At 37.9% G+C, this 18,841-nt stretch overlaps 2 protein-coding genes across 2 annotated transcripts; both read right to left on the minus strand.

Annotated features, from left to right (window-relative positions):
- Positions 1–233: 233 nt before the first annotated feature.
- cldn1 (claudin 1) lies at positions 234–4,524 on the minus strand. The gene is made up of 4 exons (XM_084120681.1): positions 4,166–4,524; positions 2,030–2,194; positions 909–993; positions 234–591 (listed from the first exon to the last, which is right to left on the minus strand). The coding sequence occupies exons 1-4, from the start codon at positions 4,386–4,388 to the stop codon at positions 432–434; spliced, it is 633 nt and encodes a 210-aa protein (XP_083976807.1). The 5' UTR covers positions 4,389–4,524; the 3' UTR covers positions 234–431.
- Positions 4,525–8,699: 4,175 nt separating this feature from the next.
- On the minus strand, positions 8,700–18,687 carry LOC311087351 (uncharacterized protein). The gene is made up of 5 exons (XM_084120697.1): positions 18,487–18,687; positions 15,510–15,546; positions 12,593–12,686; positions 12,370–12,451; positions 8,700–9,902 (listed from the first exon to the last, which is right to left on the minus strand). The coding sequence occupies exons 2-5, from the start codon at positions 15,544–15,546 to the stop codon at positions 9,636–9,638; spliced, it is 480 nt and encodes a 159-aa protein (XP_083976823.1). The 5' UTR covers positions 18,487–18,687; the 3' UTR covers positions 8,700–9,635.
- Positions 18,688–18,841: the final 154 nt, after the last annotated feature.

An 18,841-nucleotide genomic window follows, 5' to 3' on the forward strand; every position in this document is an offset into this window, starting at 1 on the left:
AGATGGAGGGAGAAACAGCCACATTGCAGTAGAGCGTTGGCGCTTGCAACGCCAAGGTCATGGGTTCGATTCCCAGGGAAAGCAAGAAGGAGGAGAGCTATCAGTTTTCCTGACCAATGGCAGATTGGGGGCGTGTCCATTATTTCAGCTCTGGTGACACTAGTGGAAATGACACACTTCAGCTTTATGGTAAGAATAAACTGAAAAATGAATTAACATTAGGGCAGAAAATGTATTTATTAAAATATTTTATTGAGTATTGATGAAGCAACACATTGATTTAAATCTTTTGAAACCTCGTGAGAAGTTTTGGTATTACAACACATAGAGTAATACAAGTACATACAAAAACTGATTGGCACATCACTGGAAAGCAGACAGAGGTGTGTGTTCATGCAGCAGACAGAGGTGTGTGTTCTGCCGTTCCTGATTCACACACGCTCCGCTCCTGGCCGCGCTGCGGCGCGTGTGGGAGGCGGGAAGGTTTTCCCAGCAGCTTTGCTGGGACAGTTACAGCACAGCATGCTTCCACCGATGACGGTCAGCGCCGACGCTCCCCAGCCCACGTACAGAGCCTTGCCGAACTCATACCTGTCAGCACACCAGCAACAACATCAGCGCCTGACCACTGTTCCACACGGCCACTTAGAGCCGCACACGTCACATGACTTCAAGACACAACTCAATTCATCAAAAACAAAATGCACTATAATGGATGGATTTACCGGTGTATTATTGAGGTGTTAAAAGATATTAGACGTGAAGCCACACACACTGAAAAGGCTAATTATTGAACCAAACAATAATACTTGAGAAAAACTGTAACATTTGGCTGTAATAAATTTAAAGCATCCAAAGTATCATTTGAAGAGTGAACACTGCCCGTCTCGTGGACTCCTGACGCTTACCTTGCATTTGTTGGAGTGAACGGATCGAAGAACTTCCGTCTTATGTTTTCTCCATACCAGCTTGTGGCAATAAGAGCACAAACCCTTGTAGAAATAAGAAGAGGTTTGACATGAACATGCTGCTGAGTTCCTGTTTCAAAGGGGTCCTATTATGCCCTTTAATGAAGTCTTGATTTTGTTTTTCAAGTGCACTAGAATATGTGTTTTCATGCTTGATTGTTCATTAAGCGCATTATTTTTCACATATTTTACATTATTATATCTCCTCTCAGCCCAGACTGGTTGAATGCATAATTTTCGATGAAGCCCCTCCCTCTGATTGGAAGCGTTTGGCTCATGTTTGGGAAATGTCGAACCCCTTCATAACCACAAGCTCGACTCAGATGTAAAAATTAACGATGGCGTCAATTTCAAACCATTTCGAGCCTGATTCAGACCCTGACAATGTTAACGAACAAGAGGATCGGAACAGATTTCAAGCACGGACTTTGCAAGCACTGATTTCACAGGACGTTTTTATAATGTTCTTATACGTTATAGATACGATGTTATCCACCATTTAATCATATTTGTCGGAAAACTATGGTAAAACAAACAGTAATCGATAATAAAATCATGGACAACTTTCCTAAGGAGCGGTGAAGCATCTTACAAAAGCAGCAGAAAACAAGCTGTTCTCCGTAAAATGTGCAGCGCACAGATAAACGTTGAGGCTATAAAATTCAGGAACAGTGCTTAAAGTAAAATGTAACCACTCTAAGTTCGTCAGCCTTAGGAAAGGTCAAACAAATGAGTTTTGGAAACGTGGGAAAAATAGCATCTCTTCAACATAGGACATAACATTCCGGAAGAATCGTGTTGTAGTCCAAACGAGCCACTCGTTGTAGTTCTTGGAAAGTGGATTCTGTTTAATAAAGTATCTCCCTTTGGAGTGGACTTTGAGCTTTGTAACCCTGTAGATATTTTTTATGCTCAAACAGCAACATTACACACTAACTAAAGTGGAAAAAGTGGAAAACCAAAATAGGACCCCTTTCATAATTCCATAACTTTGTTGACCACGTTAAGCTGAGCAATGGCACACGTGAGTCGTTTCTGTAATGAATATAATAGCAACATATCTGCGATGACGAAGAGGACGCCTCCAGCCACGGCCACCTTGTTCTTCTGCTCTGTGTTGTCAGACAGGCAGGTTGTGCACTTCATCCCGACGGCGGCGATCAACAGGCCGATGCCACACAGGAAGGTGGCGAGGATCATGAGGGCGCGGGTGCCCTGGACTTCCCCTGAGAGAGGACCGAGAGACATCACATCAGCACATCGCATCGGCACATCCATCACATCATCACATCACACCATCCCATCCCATCCCATCCTATCCCTTCCCATCCCATAGAATCGCATCCCATCACATCCTATAGCATCGCATCCTATGCCATCACATCCCATAGCATCCCATCACATCCAATAGCATCGCATCACATCCCATCCCATTGCATCCCGTCCTTTCCATCACATCCCGTCCCGTTCCTTCCCATCCCGTCCCATCCCTTCACATCCCATCGCATCACATTGGCTGCTTCATCAACAGTCCAGGCTTGTTCACTTAAAGTGTAAATTGCAGGTTACATTTTTCATGAAGATAATGCAATGTGCTTATTAAACATAAAGATAAGAATCCACTATTGTTTTGTATGTTTTTTATACCAAAATTCTGAATATAATATGAAAAGTTGGTACTTTTTCACAGTGGTAACTTTCCACTAGGCTGGGCGTGACGTCATAAGAGGAACTCCAAGCCTAGAGTTACCGCTAGTCTAACGGCAAATCCCTTACGAAAATGAAACATGGTTTTTTTGTAGTAACTGTGTTTTTTTTGTAGTTACCATGGTTAATTTTTTTGTAGTAAAACCATAGTAACTACAGAATGAACCATAGTTTAATTATGGTTTTTGCAGTAAAAAACATAGTAACTGCAAATTAACCATGGTTTTACTACAATAACCTTGGTTTAACCATGGTTTCAACCTTGTTCACTTAAACCTGACAAGAAACACTATTCCGTTAAAAAAATAAGATCTTGATTTCACAGTGACTTTATCAAATGTAAGAAAATGAGTCACTCATCATGTGACTGCTTATTCAATTAGTTATGCTGAAATTTTGCCAACTCTGCATTTGATACATTTACTGAAATACCTGGTGCTCAGCTAATACAAATATGTTTTAAGAATGTTATTTCTGAATGTTCAAAATGTCTTGGTTATGCGAATGATAAGGGCACATTCCATTGTATCATTCTTCAAACATTATGGGAACGTTACTTTTGAATATATAAAATAGTATATCCCAGCTGCACTGATCAAAAATGGTAACTTAAAAATTATATCATTCACTGGTTAAATTCACAAAATTTAATTGAGTTTTTAGTCAAGTAAAAAATATTGTTTTAAATTGTATCGTAATACTGCTGAATCAACCTAAATACATTAATTTATTCCAGCAAAATACATTTTTATGGGTTAAATCAATTTAAAAAAAAAGTTCTGTGAACTTTGGCTAAAGTTATGAACAAACGTTATTCAAGTTACGTTAATGTTAATAGAACGTTCATTCAGTGTTATCTGGTCTTTAATAATGTTCTCAAACTAGCATAAAAACATTTATTCATCATTTATGTGTTTTTTCTCAAACATTTTAGATTGATGTTCCTTTTTTAAATGTAGCAACTTTTTTCAGAACGTTCAGAGAACATTCAAAAGTAAATTTCCCAATAATGACTGAATAATGATAAAATGGAATGTTCTGAACGTTCTGAAACAAGTAACATTTAAAAAGTGTTGGCGAAAATTCAACCAAATTTGTTTTGGAAAAACGTTCCATGAATGATGTAGCCTATAAATAGCTTAATGTTTTTGTGCTAGCGTTTAGAGAACATTATTAAAGACCAGATATATTTGAACAGAACGTTCTATAAATGTAACAGGAAGAACGTTTGTTCATAACTTTAGAGAACCTTGTTAAAAGAAATTATATTTTTGTCTTTGCAAATTGTTACTCAAATACAGTTCGAGCTCAGATCAAGATTAAAGTCTTAAACTCAAACATCCCGAGGTTTTCCAGTGATCTAAATCTGAAAAAGAATTCGCGGCATTCGCCAGACTTGTCTAAACCTGCGCAGGAATAAGCGCTCACACACACACACACACACACACACACACACTGATGAACGGAACGGAATGAACGGGCGCTCGCACCTGGTATCTGCAGTAGGGAGTCGTAGACTTTACACTGGAGCTGGCCTGTGCTCTGGGACACGCAGGACTGCCAGAGCCCCTCGTACATGGCCTGGGCTGTGATGATGTTGTCTCCGGCGTAGGAGGAGATCTTCCACTCGGCCATGGCTGTAGAAGCGATGAGACCCAGGAGACCCAGAAAGGCCAGGATATACCCGAGGAGCTGCAGACCCGCGTTGGCCATCAGTGCGCTGAGTTAAAGCCCGCTGGAGTGAGTGAGAAGAGCTGAGAGCTGCTGACACATGAATGAAACTCCTCCAGCATCATCATCATCATCATCATCCTCCTCCTCGCGAGCTCTGAAGCCACACCTGAAGATCCGCTGCGCCTCCTACCGCTCGCGCTTCACAGACACTCAGATCACTTTATCCATTAGCTTCACTAATACAACAACAACGACAACTAAACGTATATTAAAGAATAATTATATGACAAATAATAAATAAATAGTAGGCTAGGGGTGAGCGGGGCACAAACTAATTAAGTTGGGGTTGCAACACACTTTGTTTAAATACTTCCACACATGCCAGCATGACGAAACTTAGTGTGTTCACTAGTTTCCATATCAACACTAGAGAACATTGCGCCAAAATTCAGAAAGCTTTGGAAGATATCACTGAACATTTATTTAACAGTAGCAAAAGCTGGCTAAATGTCTTGTGTCAATTTTCATCTCTCTCTTTTTTTTTTTTCTTTTTTTTTAAATTAGACAAATCTGATATTATTTTAATCTTATATATGTTATTTAACAGTTGATATAGTTGTTTAATGCTGATCTAACCAGCAGAAACACAGGGTTTAAACCCCAGTTGCTCAGGCGGGGCATGTTGTCACACAGTGTCACAATGAGCCCCTATTAGAACTATGCTATTAGATTCTATTAATTCTATTGAGAAACCATGAGAAAAAGTCAATGTTCAGAAATTATTAATGTATTATTATGTTTTGAACTATGCTGTATAGTTGTGTTTTCCGATGTGTTTATTGTCAAACTCAAAAATGTGTTTATTTTGAAAGATTAAAAAATGTCATTTTATATGAAAAAGTTAATAATAGTATTTTATTGAGAAAATATTTTAGTTTGTCTTGTATATTTTTTTTGATTAGATCAGATAGCATTTTAATCTGTCATATGGTCATGTTACAGTGAGCACCACCTATGGGGCATGTTGTCACATTTCACTTCCATTCTTTCTATCAAGAAAAAAGTAAACACTATATTATTGGGGGAAAAAACACATAATTATACTAGACATGTGTGCCCTTGTGAAAAAGAAGTGTACTTAACTGTATTGAAAGCGTACTTTTTGTGTGCTTAAAATAATAAAAGTATACTTTTTAAAAAGTGCACTTGCAGATAATATAATTAAAATTAAAGACCACTTAAGTGTACTTAAATGGAATACATTTTAATGACAATATTTCTTAACACACTTAAGTGCACTTTTTACAAATGCACTTTGTAATAATATCTAATTAAGCTTAACTTAAAGTAAGTACACTTTCATGACAATATTTCTAAACCCACTTAAGTGTACTTTTTAAAAATGCACTTTGTAATAATGTCTAATTAAGTTTTACTTGAAGAAAGTACACTTTCTTCACAATATTTCTAAACACACTTAAGTGTAGTTTTTAAAAATGCACTTTGTAATAATGTCTAATTAATTTTTACTTGAAGAAAGTACACTTTCATCACAATATTTCTAAACACACTTAAGTGTACTTTTTAAAAATGCACATTATAATAATGTCTAATTAATTTTATTTAAAGAGAGTACACTTTCATGATAATATTTCTAAACACACTTAAGTGCATGGTTTAAAAAATGCACTTTTTAATAATGTCTACTTAAGTTTTACTTAAACAAACATTTTAAATAATTATGATTTTATAGTGTTTTAAAGTTATTAAAGGAAATTTATTTTGATGTATTGACTAATATACTAAATAAATTAAGAACTTTAATGGAAAACATGGAAAATAATTTATTTTAATTTCAACTCAGGTGTGTTGTCCAAAAATAATTTGTTAATGTATTTTAAATGTGTTTAGTCTATAATATATACTGTGTGCATTAATGCACTTGAAATGTATTTTTCCAATACATTTGCTTATACATTATAATCAAGTACAACATATTGTTGACATTTTTGTCCGTTTTATACATAATATTTGACAAACACCTGCAAATTAAGAAAACATCTTACCAGCCGTCCCAGCCGTCCGTCCGTCACTTATTGGGTTCCCCGGAAACATTTCCGTTGTGTTCTGTCCTATTTGCAGCGCGTTTCTGTATTTGTTTGTGTTGTGAGTATTTGGAGCACACATGTGTTGTGAAACTGATGAAGATGTTTTCTTAATTTGCGGGTGTTTTTTCTATTTGCATGTGTTTTCTTCAGTTGCAGCGCGTTGAGCTCTCTCGGCCACCGTAGTAATCAGACTACACTACACTGAACAAAAATATTGACTTTTAGTTAGGTGAAAGAGTCAGGTTTTGTGAATTTAGGCTACAGAGTCTAACAACACAATGAGTTATACAACTTCAACTTAAACAGAAAAGCTGAAATAACCCTTTTGTATACTGTCTATGAAATAACATTTAACCATGCATGAAATATACGAACATGTTGTTTAATGCGCATGCGCCGGAAATACTACGTCATGATGACGCACTACTTCACTAGAGTTTGAAAAATGTGCTGTTATGTTTCTGTAATCGCGATGCGTGAGGAAACAGAAGCTTCCCAACCCAAACATATACTGCAAATAATCAGTCAAGTAAGTATATCTTGATGCATTTGTGACACCCCAAAGTATGTGCACATTTTGTGTAAAGTTGTTATACATTAAGCAGAAATTTATTTTTATTTATGTGAATTGTAAGAGATGTGGGACTTGAAATTAAATCATTAATTTACAGGATTATAATAAGAGTCCCGGTTTCTTACACTAGGATTAGTGTAAGAATATAAGCCGTTTCTCAATACTAAGTTCGCAGAGTCTGGACTTCCGTCCTTCCGAGTTTGGACTTGCCAAGTTCGACTCAGAAGAACGAACTCTCGAGGACGCGAGTCCAGTCATTCTACAAATGGAACGGCAGCGTACTTGACAGCGTCACTCAGCATGCAATAGGCCTGCATGCTTTACTTGAATTAACTTCTTTTTTATTTTATTTTTTATTTTCAATATATTAGATATATTAGTATTAAACTAATATGTACCTACTCTGACTATTTTCACTTTATATTTATAATAAAATTGAATATAATATTAAACAACTGCCTCTTTTTTTATTTGAAAAACTATTAAACATTAATATGTGGTTCAGGTAGCATTACCTACTGTGATTATATTTACGTCGTTTAAAATAAAATAAAATATGTGGAAACAACTGCCTCTTTTCATTAAGAACAATCTAGCAATAAACCCACTCAGCTACAATTTAAATAAAAAAAAGCGGGAAAAACGGTTTAAAGGTGTAAATCAATTGTAAATCGATGTAAATCAAAATGGAACAGCTTAGGATTGCCATTGCAATTGCTATTCTTCATCAAGATGCTGAAGAGGAGGCTGCCGAACGGAGAAGACAAATCCGTCAAAGAAAAGCCAGTGGAGGATGGCGAAGAGACGTGCCATATTAGCATGTCTCTCCAGTCTCTCCAGCTTTGTACGTTTCTTTCTTCATAAACTGCCCATATAATTATGTGGTCTTAGTTAGGTATATCCAAATGAAAAGTAATAATAAAAATGTATTATAATGTATCATATAGGCACCTTATATTAACAGACTACATAAAGTACTAACTCACAAAAAGTTATATGAAGTATTGAAGGGATGTCATGAGACTACATTAGATTTTTCAGTGTACCAAATAAACTGACAAGTACAATAGAGGTCAGACAGTTAATAACATGTAAATTAACTAGCTTACACTTCACACACCTTTTATTTGTCTTTGTGGTGCTCAAATAAGTTGATAAGTTTGTTTACCATCTTTATATAGTTATGTGCACATCATATCACTGCATTAACACAAACAGGACATTTAATGTCTATAATAATCATATAGGCTACACCTTTTAGACTCTGGGAATAATGTTGTGCTAGTGCTTATCAATAAATGAATGAAACCGAAATTGAGTATAAACAAATACTTGAAGAAAAGAGCAAATGTTAGAGGGAAATTTAATTCTGGCAGATTTTTATTAATTTTAGACAATATCCTTAAAACAACTGAATAAATAGCCTATAGTAATAAATACATTAAATATAGTAAAAACATTTTAAAAATCCAAAAATATAATAAATAAATATAATAAATACATAATGCAACAACAGTAGCTATGTATTGCTTTTAAAAAAGTTTTTATTTTAATGCAACAACAGTACATATAGTAAAAACATAAAAAAAAAAAAGCAATACATATAACAAATACATAATACAACAAGTAAAAACATTCTTAATTTATATATTATCTATATATAACAGGAACAAAGTCCACTCGCAGGTATTCACAGATCAGTGGCCAGGTACCTATCCTGGTCAAGTCTTTTTCTGGAGAGGATTTAAAGCCAGCCTTCAGGCTCTCCAGGAACAGCATCAACATGCGGGACAGATGCTGCCCCGTCAGAAAGCCCATGACGGAGCCGTGAAGTTGAAGTGCTGGTTACGGTATATTGGCTCGCCTGTGGAGCGTCCTACAGGGTCACTTCTGATAACTTCAGCATGACACTTTCAACAGTTTGTAGGACTGTTCACAATGTTGTGGAGGAGATGATGAGCATCCTCCACAAAATTATTCATTTTCCAAAAGAAATGGAAATGGATGAGGTGTGTGTGTGTGTGTGTGGGGGGGGGGGGTGGCTTTGCTCGCCTTGCTGGCCATGAGGCATCCCGCTGTGCTGCTGGTGCCATCGACGGGTGCTTCATCAGGACTGTTCCTCCTGCAATGCCACAAAAAAGATGCTACATAAATAGAAAGATCTTTCCTTCCATCATTCTACAGGGCACCTGTGATGCCAAAGGCACACTTATAGATGTGTATATTGGCAATCCAGGCTCTGTACACGATGCCCTTGTGCTGCGCAGATCACCAGTGTACCAGCAGGCTCTGTGTCCTCCAGCTGGATACTGTCTCTTGGAGATGGTGGAGACCCTTGCCTGCAGCATCCTATTGCAATCATGACCCCACCGCCAGCATGTCGCAAGTAAGAACACTTTTTTATCTCACACACACACACGATAAACCAAATTGTTACTGTCATGAATTTGCAATACACCACACATTTTCTACATGATTTTTGATTAACAGGCCAGGTTGAAGCCCGATACAACAGGCATCATGCACAAGCACGGACCATCATCGAGCGCAGCTTTGGGATGTTAAAAACTCGCTGGCGTGCAATTTTCTTGCGGGCCCTGGAGATCAGGCCACTGTTCGCCCCAAAGGTGATTGGTGCCTGTTGTATCCTCCACAACATCTGTGTGATGGGAGGTGATCTCTTGGAGGAGGAGGAGGATGAGGAGGAGGAGAGCCAAGGACAAGAAGACAGCGAGGATGGTGAGAATGCAGCAGTGGGTGAGAGGGACCGATCAGGGAGGACGTCTCTGAGGACGTCTGGCTGCTCAGCTTTCTTCTCCCGAGGAACTGCCTGCGTGTGTAACTGAACATGACTACATCTAGACAGCAAACCTTTCCAGATGTTGTCATGTTCATTAAAAGAGGAACATAAACAGTTAAAACATTAACTATGACATTAATTAGAAAGATAGATATGAATAAATGTGCAAGTAGATGGATATAAAGATAGATAAATTTATACGTTTTCTTAATGTTGGTACTGTATGTTCTTCATGAGATTTAAAGGAGCATTTCACCCATGGGAACATTGATCTTTATTGAAAGTGGGTCATATATGTAGTCTTCAGGACGCATTTTTATGAAAGACAACAACTCCCACAATGCACCACATTGCACAGCTGCGCAAGCCACTCCCACTAATCCAGAACAGCATATGAATCACTCATCCGTCTATAAGGCTAGCTACCACCGGAGCTTGAAATTCATTTCACACAAAATGTCTAGCGTTAGTTAGTTGGCGAACTCATTAGTGAATTACTCCTCATTTGTATTTCTTTCGAAGTGGTGAATTATTGCATGGTAACGTTACCGGGATGTTCAGTCAGATGCGGTGCGAAACTAGGATAGTTCTCAACACAAACGTCCGTGTCCTCGTCTGATTCAGAGATTTCGTCCAGGAGAAATTGGCATCGCCTTTGCAGCAGACAGACTCTATCTCTGTGTTCGTAGTTGCATAGTGAGATCACCGGCGCCACCAGTCCGCCCCCAGCTCGAGCCAGTCCGGGCTTCTCGTCCACGGCAGGCAGGTCTTCTGCCTCGGCTGCTCTTCGCTATGCGGCTTGTAAAGGTAGCCACAAACACCTGATTCAAGCATCAGACTTCCGAAATCCTCTTCTTCTATATCATATTGAGCACTCTCCTCCACTATTGTCATAACTTTACATCTGTCTCCACAGCGCCTGTTAGCTTAGCTTCACACAAGATGGAGGATATTGCTTTCAGTTTCAGAGAGTAAAGTCCCACCCACTGATCTGTAATAGGCCTGTAGCGTGAGCGGGTCCCGCCCCCTGGAATAATGAGGAGCTAGTGTTTGTAGTCTCTACACTTTTCAATGAAATGTGACTTCCTGCTTATTATGACGCAAAATTATGATTTTTACGTCATAATAAGCAGGAAGTAAAACACTTAAATCCTTATTTCTCCCATCTCAGGGAAAAATTAATGAAAAATCCACGTTTATTATAATATATGACTGGGTTTCTAACAATAAAAAGCTTAATGCAAATGGGTGAAGTGTCCCTTTAACTGCATGAAATAATTGTTTACAACTATAGACATTGGTTTTTATATTATTTTATATTATTTGTATTTTTGTTGTAAATATAAAGAATACACTGTTGCTACAACAATGATTTGCCAGGGTTGAAATTGAAACATTCATTTTTTATTTTTTTTTATTCAAATCATTTATATAAAATCATTTATCATTAAATAAAACATTAAATTAGAATTTATTAACAAGTTTTTCAAACAGAGACAGATATGTTTCTGCTCTGGCTGTTGCTGCCCTCTCCCTCTCCTCTTCTCTCTCTCTCTCTCTCTCTCCTCTTCTCTCTCTCTCTCTCTCTCTCCTCTTCTCTCGCCACTGCTTCTCTCTCTCTCTCCTCTTCTCTCTCTCTCTCTCTCCCTCTCCTCTTCTCTCTCTCTCTCTCTCTCCTCTTCTCTCTCTCTCTCTCTCTCTCTCCTCTTCTCTCCCTCTCCCTCTCCTCTTCTCTCTCTCTCTCTCCTCTTCTCTCTCTCTCTCTCTCTCTCTCTCTCTCCTCTTCCCTCTCTGCCTGTTCTTTTAGAAACTCAAGAAGAGTCTGGCTGTCCCGTCACCTCTTTCTTGACTGCTGGCTGCTCCTGGCTTCCACAGAAGGGGTAGAGGCTGGTGTGCTGACTGAGACACCTGTAGTGGCAGTCAGGTTTGATGCAGCAACTACGGGCAGAGTGATTGAGTGCAGCCCCTGGAGTGCAGCATTGCAGTGAACCACCAGGTGGCAGCACTCACACTACCGGCCTCTACCCCTTCTCCTGTGGGTGGATCCCTAAGCTCCTGAAATAAAGCAAAATGCTGTCATGTTCTCACCTCACGTTGTTCCACACTTTTAGACATTTTTTATTTTTATTTTTTGCTCTACACAAAGGAAGATATTCTTAAAGAATTTTTGTAACCTAACAGTTTGAGGCACCAAAAAATTATACAAGTCAGTGGTGCCCCAGAACTGTTAGGTTACAAATATTCTTTGTTTGTGTAAAGCAAAAAATAAATAAATAAATAAATAAATAAATAGTGTATACAGGTGTGAAACAACTTAAATTTGTGGGTGAATGACAGAATGTTCATTTTGGGGTGAACTATTCTTTTTACAGTCTCAGAGTAAACAATGTAGCAGCTAAACAGAGTAAACTACATTTTACAAGATAAAATGTAAGGGCCAATGCATCTATGTTAGGTTTCATATATAACCGGAAAGTCTTAACACACATCTTGGTAAGTCTCTTTCAGTAACAGAAAGTAGAGAAACAGGCAGATTACCTTGTATTTATCTTTTAGGTTGCTCCATTTTTTCTTGGCCTGTTTGGCAGTCATGGCCAAACCAGACGTGGAAACAAAATGCCTATAGGCAAAACAAAACCATAAAGATTGACATGATTCCACTTCAATAACGTATCATTTTTATGGATGAAGACTGTGCAAATCTAGCTCCAAACCTTCAGACATACAGGGAATTACACAAGCACTCAAAATCAATACTCACTCACATCCACTTTTGGAGGAATTGCGCCTCCCGGTGAAAAGGCTTTCGTTCGCCGCCCGCCACTCTATCAAAGCCCGAGTTTCCTCAGCAGTCCCTTGATAAAAAAAAATAATGCTTAATTTAAGTCAATGAAAAATAATAATAAAAAATAATAAAATAATTTGTTAAAAAAATGAAATAAAGACAAGCAAACTATTTGGTTAAAACGACAAGAGCACTGTAGAATAAGGTTTGCGTTTAATAAGTAGGCTAGTTAGGAAACTTTTCCCTCAGGCCAAACAATTGCCCATTAGATATAACGTTACCCAAAGCACAATAGATCAAATGTTTATCCACTACAGAAACAACACAGGCAGCACCATATTTTACATAACGCTATACTTTTTAGGAGGACTTGCCGAGGGTTACTTATACCAGCGCTGGATTGCCTGGATTTTTCAACTCGTAACAGTTAATGAAATCGTCTGAGCAAATTTTCAAATAGTTGCTAACCTTAAAATTCGACGGTAGCTTTTAAGTTTAAACAACATTCTGGCATCAAAACTCTTAGGTCAGTTAGACCTACATTTCGTGATACAACAACAATAGTATTTTGAAACCGGGACTCTTATTATGAAAACTGACTCTTATATTCACCTTATTTTCGAACGCGGAAGTAAATATGGGTCCAGTTTCCGGTTTTTGTGCGGCACTTCCGTTTCCTCGCTTCTCTGGGCTAACTAACGATATCGATTGCGAAGGATTATGCAGAGTTGACAGAAAAATGTTACACATGCCTTAGCAGATGAATACAACAAAGAACTAAAGCCCCGCCTCACCCAGGTCGGGTACTGGACCTGGTTGAAAACACTCATGCATCTAGCTGGCAGATTGCCAAAACTTCGCCGGCGCCTTCAGCACCGCCCTAAACACGGTCGAGCCAACGCTGGACTAAGTTGATATATCTATGGAGGTAGGCTATTTTGTCATGTCAGTCAAATGTATTAATAATGTCATCAGAATGCAACCAAAGCACATGATAGCAATAAGTAGATGGCTATAAATAATTATAAATCATACAAAATAAATGCCATGATGACTAGATTTTATACAGGGGTTACTATAATGATTTTGTTTCTCCTTGGAGTTTTTATTGAGACTTCATAGCCCAGCCACTTTTCTGGTATCGTGTGGTCTTCTGTAGGTCTTGTGTTCACGAAATGAAAAGAACAAACATACGGTCGTTTCTTCAAATGGGCTGCGTGGCGTGTCCGTTATTTCGGCTCCCATGTTAACAGGTTATTTAGAGCTTGCACACTGCCTGCGTGACACGCGCGTCTCAGGGAAAACGCGTGCATGCTAGAAATAGAATCGATATTTTTCACGCGACACGCAAGCGTTTTGGAAGCGTTTCCAGGCAAAATAGATTAGGAAAATATGTTTGTATGTCATTTTGATATGAATACATATTAATAAATGACATTTTGATGTTTGAATTTAGGTTTTGACATAAATGCAGATATAGCCTAAATGTAAAAAAAAAAAATATATATATTATCGATTTTCAAATATTGCACCTGTCAATACAGAACGAAATATTCTGTAGCCTATTTTGCCGTCAATACTGCCGACGTTGTCTTTGCTGCTAACGTTATATATTTATGTTTAACATTAAGTGCCTTCCACAACTCTCTCCCCATATGTCGAATATATCACCAATGAGGCTTATCATGTCACCTAGCAGCAGCAACGCCTCGTCAGAGACGTTTCTGGTGTGCAAAGACATAGAAAACACCACGCAACAGAAACGCCACGCAGCCAGTTTATTGATTATTAAAATGTCAATAATTCGATGATTAAAACACTCCTGCTCCAAGTAAATCTTTCTTTTGTGCCAGTTATTATGACAACCTCTAACTGCACAAACAATCCCGGTCTTCCTCGAAGCCATAACGATGAGTTTGTTGTTACGAACAACGCTCGCCAGTGACCGGAAGTGCCTGACCGGAAGTCTCGCACAAAATACCGTCAACTGGCTGCGTCCGTATTTCCGTTAAAAATAAGGTGACTGCTCTCTGCGGAGGATTTGGTGAGACGTGATACAGTGGCTCCTGTCGCATCAATTTTTCCTGTTATTTTGCATGTTTTATTGTTACAACAACTTAATAATATGCACACGAGATCTGTAATGCAAATGTATATGCCGCAGATGTTTCGAGTAATGACGGTCGGGGTGTGAATATGTCGATATGCAGACTGTCCGCCATTTCGTGAACGCTGTAACACGAGGTGATTGTGAAATGCGTTTAATTCGATTCAAATTGACTCCAGTTACAAGGTTATAGTGTTCATTATGAGTTTACTTTAAAATTGTGTTTGGTTTATTATGTATAACGTTACATATAAAGATCGGATGCACTTTCTCAGTCAAATGTTTCAGACATACATTCAGCTGATGTAATACTGTGTTATTTACTGCCGCTGCAGAAAGAAAAAATAATGTTAAATATGTATGGTTTACATATGCTTATAATGATCTTATGCCTAACATGTTCAGTCATTTGTAATTGTGTTAACGTTATATCTATGTATAAAATATTATTTTGACTCATTTGCGTAGATGTACAAGAGTCTGTACAAAATGTATTGCCAAGACACACCTTGATCAAGCTAAAACACTGCTATCAAGTCACTAACTATCCCTATGGCTTGTAAATGCTTTGAATCTTTTCTATCTTTTCCACCTGTGCATTTACATTTACATATAATATAATCATCATATATTTTACAGGTAACAAACCAAAGGAAGAAGGCTGCAGCATTGCTGTGTCAACCGTGGTAAATAGCCTAGAGGAACATCCTTCATGAAGATGGCTATGTGCGCAAGCTTAAAGGGTTAGTTCACCCAAAAATGAAAATTCTGTCAGTAATTACTCACCCTTATGTTGTTCCAACCCCGTAAGACCTTCGTTCATCTTCGGATCACAAATTAAGATATTTTTGATTAAATCTGAGAGCTGGATCACTCCTCCATAGGCTTCTAAAGACATTATAACTTGCTGGCCCAGAAAATGCATTAAAGACATCGTTAATATAGTCCAAGTGACTACAGTGGCTCAATCTTAAGTTTATCAAGCGACGAGAATACTTTTAGTGCGCAAAACCCCCCCAAAAATAACGACTTTATTCCACTTTTCATTTCCTTCTCTCTGGGCCTCGAGTCTTTTCACGTAGTGTTATAGCGCAGCGCGTCTGTGTTGTACGTCATCACGCATCACACACATGACCAGCGTCGGCCAATAGTGAGCCTACGTGTGACGTACAACACAGACGCGCTGCGCTAAAACACTACGTGAAAAAACTCGAGGCCCAGAGAGAAGGAAATGAATAGTGGAATAAAGTCTTTATTTTGGGGTTTTTTTGCGCACAAAAAGTATTCTTGTCGCTTGATAAACTTAAGATTGAGTCACTTGGTCAATTGAGTCAATTAACGATTAAAACATTAAAACATTACATTTAATTCACACTTAAGTGTATTGTTAACTGACATTAAAGTATATTTTAGTTCACATTAATTGCTTGTCAGTGCATTGAGCAGTGCACTTTAAATCCATTTTAAAGACACTAGAAGCAATCATGAAAGTAAATATAAAGTTGTATTAAAGTCCCACTTAAGTGGTACCAAAAAATCACTCTTAATGACAACTTATTGCATTTTATTTCAACTTAATATGTGATATATTTGAAATCAGTTATACTTAATGTGCATTCAGTGCACCAAAAACATTGCATTTAAGTCACACTTAAGTGTATACATTTAAAGTATATTATTTATATAATAAGTACACTTTATAAAAGTACACTAAAGTGCACTTTTTTTTCCACAAGGGTGAGATTAATGTGGGAAAAATAAATACTCTGAATCCTAAATAGATTTACACAAACTGAGAAAGTCAAGAAGCGTTAGGTTGTGACCCCGCTCTCTCTCTTATCACAGCTGCACTGATCAAACATGGTGACCTAAAAATGATAACATTAACTGGTTAAATTCACTAAATTAACTGGTTGCAGTCAAGTAAAAAATATTATTCATTAATATTGTAATATTGCTGAATCAACCTAAATACATTCATTTATACCAACCAAATTCATTTTCATGGGTTAAATCAAAGTTCTGTGAACTTTGGCTAAAGTTATGAACAAACGTAATGTTTATAGAATGTTCGTTCAACGTTATCTGGTCTTTAATAGCGTTCTCAAAACATTAGCACAAAAACATTAATACATCTTTCATGGAGTGTTTTTTCTGGAACGTTTTAGATTGTCATTCCTTTTTAAATGTTACTTCTTGTTTCAGAACTTTCAGAGAACATTCAAGAGCAACGTTCCCATAATGATTCAAGAATGAGACCATGTAATAATGTCCCCTTAATGTTCACATAACCAAGACAAAAACATTTTTAAAGCATGTAAAAAACTGAACGTTTTCATGACTTAGAAAATGTTGAATGTTAGAAAATATGTTTTACTGGAGCGTGTGTTTGTCAGCTGGGATGATATCAGAATGTTGAACGACTTCAGTAGTTGATGTACATGTCAGAAAAACATGATCCTAAAACAACATTTTTAATGAGGATAAGATGACAAGATCTATTACAGAACCAGTCAAGCAACGTAATTATGTTTCTGATGTATGAAATTTAATAAATATGAATAAACTGAGAGATGTGACGAGGGGCCTGTCAACTTGATTTTGTTTTCTTATTAAAGTGCCCTATTATGCTATTTTAAGGTTTCTTAATGTTGTTGTGGAGTCTCCTACAACAGGTTTACATGCATCAAAGGTCAAAAAACAGTTTCATTTTCTCATAATATACATTTGCACATCACATTTTTCAATGATTCTCAAACGACTCGTTTGAGCTACTCTGCTCTGATTGGCCAGACAGCTCAGTCTGTTGTGATTGGTCTACTCTGCTCTGATTGGCCAGACGGCTCAGTCTGTTGTGATTGGTCTACTCTGCTCTGATTGGCCAGACAGCTCAGTCTGTTGTGATTGGTCTACTCTGCTCTGATTGGCCAGACAGCTCAGTCTGTTGTGATTGGTCTACTCTGCTCTGATTGGCCAGACAGCTCAGTCTGTTGTGATTGGTTTACCCGTACAGCGCGTCAAACCAAAACGCCCATTGCCATTACAACATCAGCTCTGCGTGTCCTGAGGCTTCCTACACCATAAACTAAAGACAGTAACGAACAATGACGTCGATTTGACCATATCAATGCGAGCGCCAGTCCGATGATGAAACACTGGAAGAACTAGTTATTGAACCCGAACTTCCATCAGGACGACTCGAGCAGGACTCAGTGTTTCTCAGTGATACACTACTCAGTTTGAGGAACATTATGAGATGCTGCAACTGTAATTCCTCACCCTCAGCATTAACAAGTGCATGTCCATCAACAAACCCATTATTTTACTTATAGGCCTACTTATTTATTTACAGAGTATTTTTCTAATATATTGCGGTGAACATGTGGAAACTATTAATAACAGTGCACAATAGCCGAGCTCTAGCGTGAATGACTGACGTAACATAAACGCTGGTAAAACAAATCTTGCTCCATGCTTAATCTTTCCTCAGAGTAGTGAGAACGACAGACGATCTGCATTAATAGACACAGTTATAGGTAATCGTGGCCCACAGCTGATTAGCTGAAGTATTTCAGTAAGACAGTGATAACGTGAGTTAGCCAGTTAGCAGGAGACCTACACAATATAAAACTCAAAACTAAGTATTTTGAACACCATCTTTAAGAGTAAAAGTGGTTTGCGAATCCTGCATTGAACTCCGAGATCTGAAAAGCAGTCGTCAGTGAAATAAAGGGAACACAGCAAAAGTTTAGGATTATACTACCGTGGTAAAGATGAACTTTAACCTCTGATTCTCCACATGCTCGTCCTTGGGCAGTGAAAACACTGGCTTTACCTTCACATTGTAGAGCACAGCGTCTCCTGGACATGATGCTCTCCAGTGTCCACAGGAATCAGCTGCTGGTTTGAGTTTTCCCTGGTGTCTGCGCGCGCTGTAAGTGGGCGCGCAATATGCTAATGTTTCGTCTTGACGTCACAACGAAACGGCTTATGACTCATTTGAAAAACGATTCACTTCACTGACTCAGAGTCGACTCTTACTTTTGAAAGACAATAACTTTAAATACGGTGAACTTTCAGATTTTGAAAACTGCAGGATGTTTTCATTCACTTAGAGC

This window comes from Abramis brama (assembly GCF_963993115.1).
Source record: "Abramis brama genome assembly, chromosome: 7".
Lineage (NCBI taxonomy): Eukaryota > Metazoa > Chordata > Actinopteri > Cypriniformes > Leuciscidae > Abramis > Abramis brama.

Coding starts and splice junctions, on each gene's coding strand:
- cldn1 (XM_084120681.1), bottom strand. CDS start 4,388: ATGGCCAACGCGGGTCTGCAGCTCCTCGGGTATATCCTGGCCTTTCTG. Junction 2,195..4,165: donor CTCCCTACTGCAGATACCAG/GTGCGAGCGCCC, acceptor GTCCTCTCTCAG/GGGAAGTCCAGGGCACCCGC. Junction 592..908: donor TTCACTCCAACAAATGCAAG/GTAAGCGTCAGG, acceptor GTGTGCTGACAG/GTATGAGTTCGGCAAGGCTC.
- LOC311087351 (XM_084120697.1), bottom strand. CDS start 15,546: ATGAACGAAGGTCTTACGGGGTTGGAACAACATAAGG. Junction 12,452..12,592: donor TCCTCCAAAAGTGGATGTGA/GTGAGTATTGAT, acceptor TTTTGCCTATAG/GCATTTTGTTTCCACGTCTG. Junction 9,903..12,369: donor ACCTAAAAGATAAATACAAG/GTAATCTGCCTG, acceptor ACATCTGGAAAG/GTTTGCTGTCTAGATGTAGT.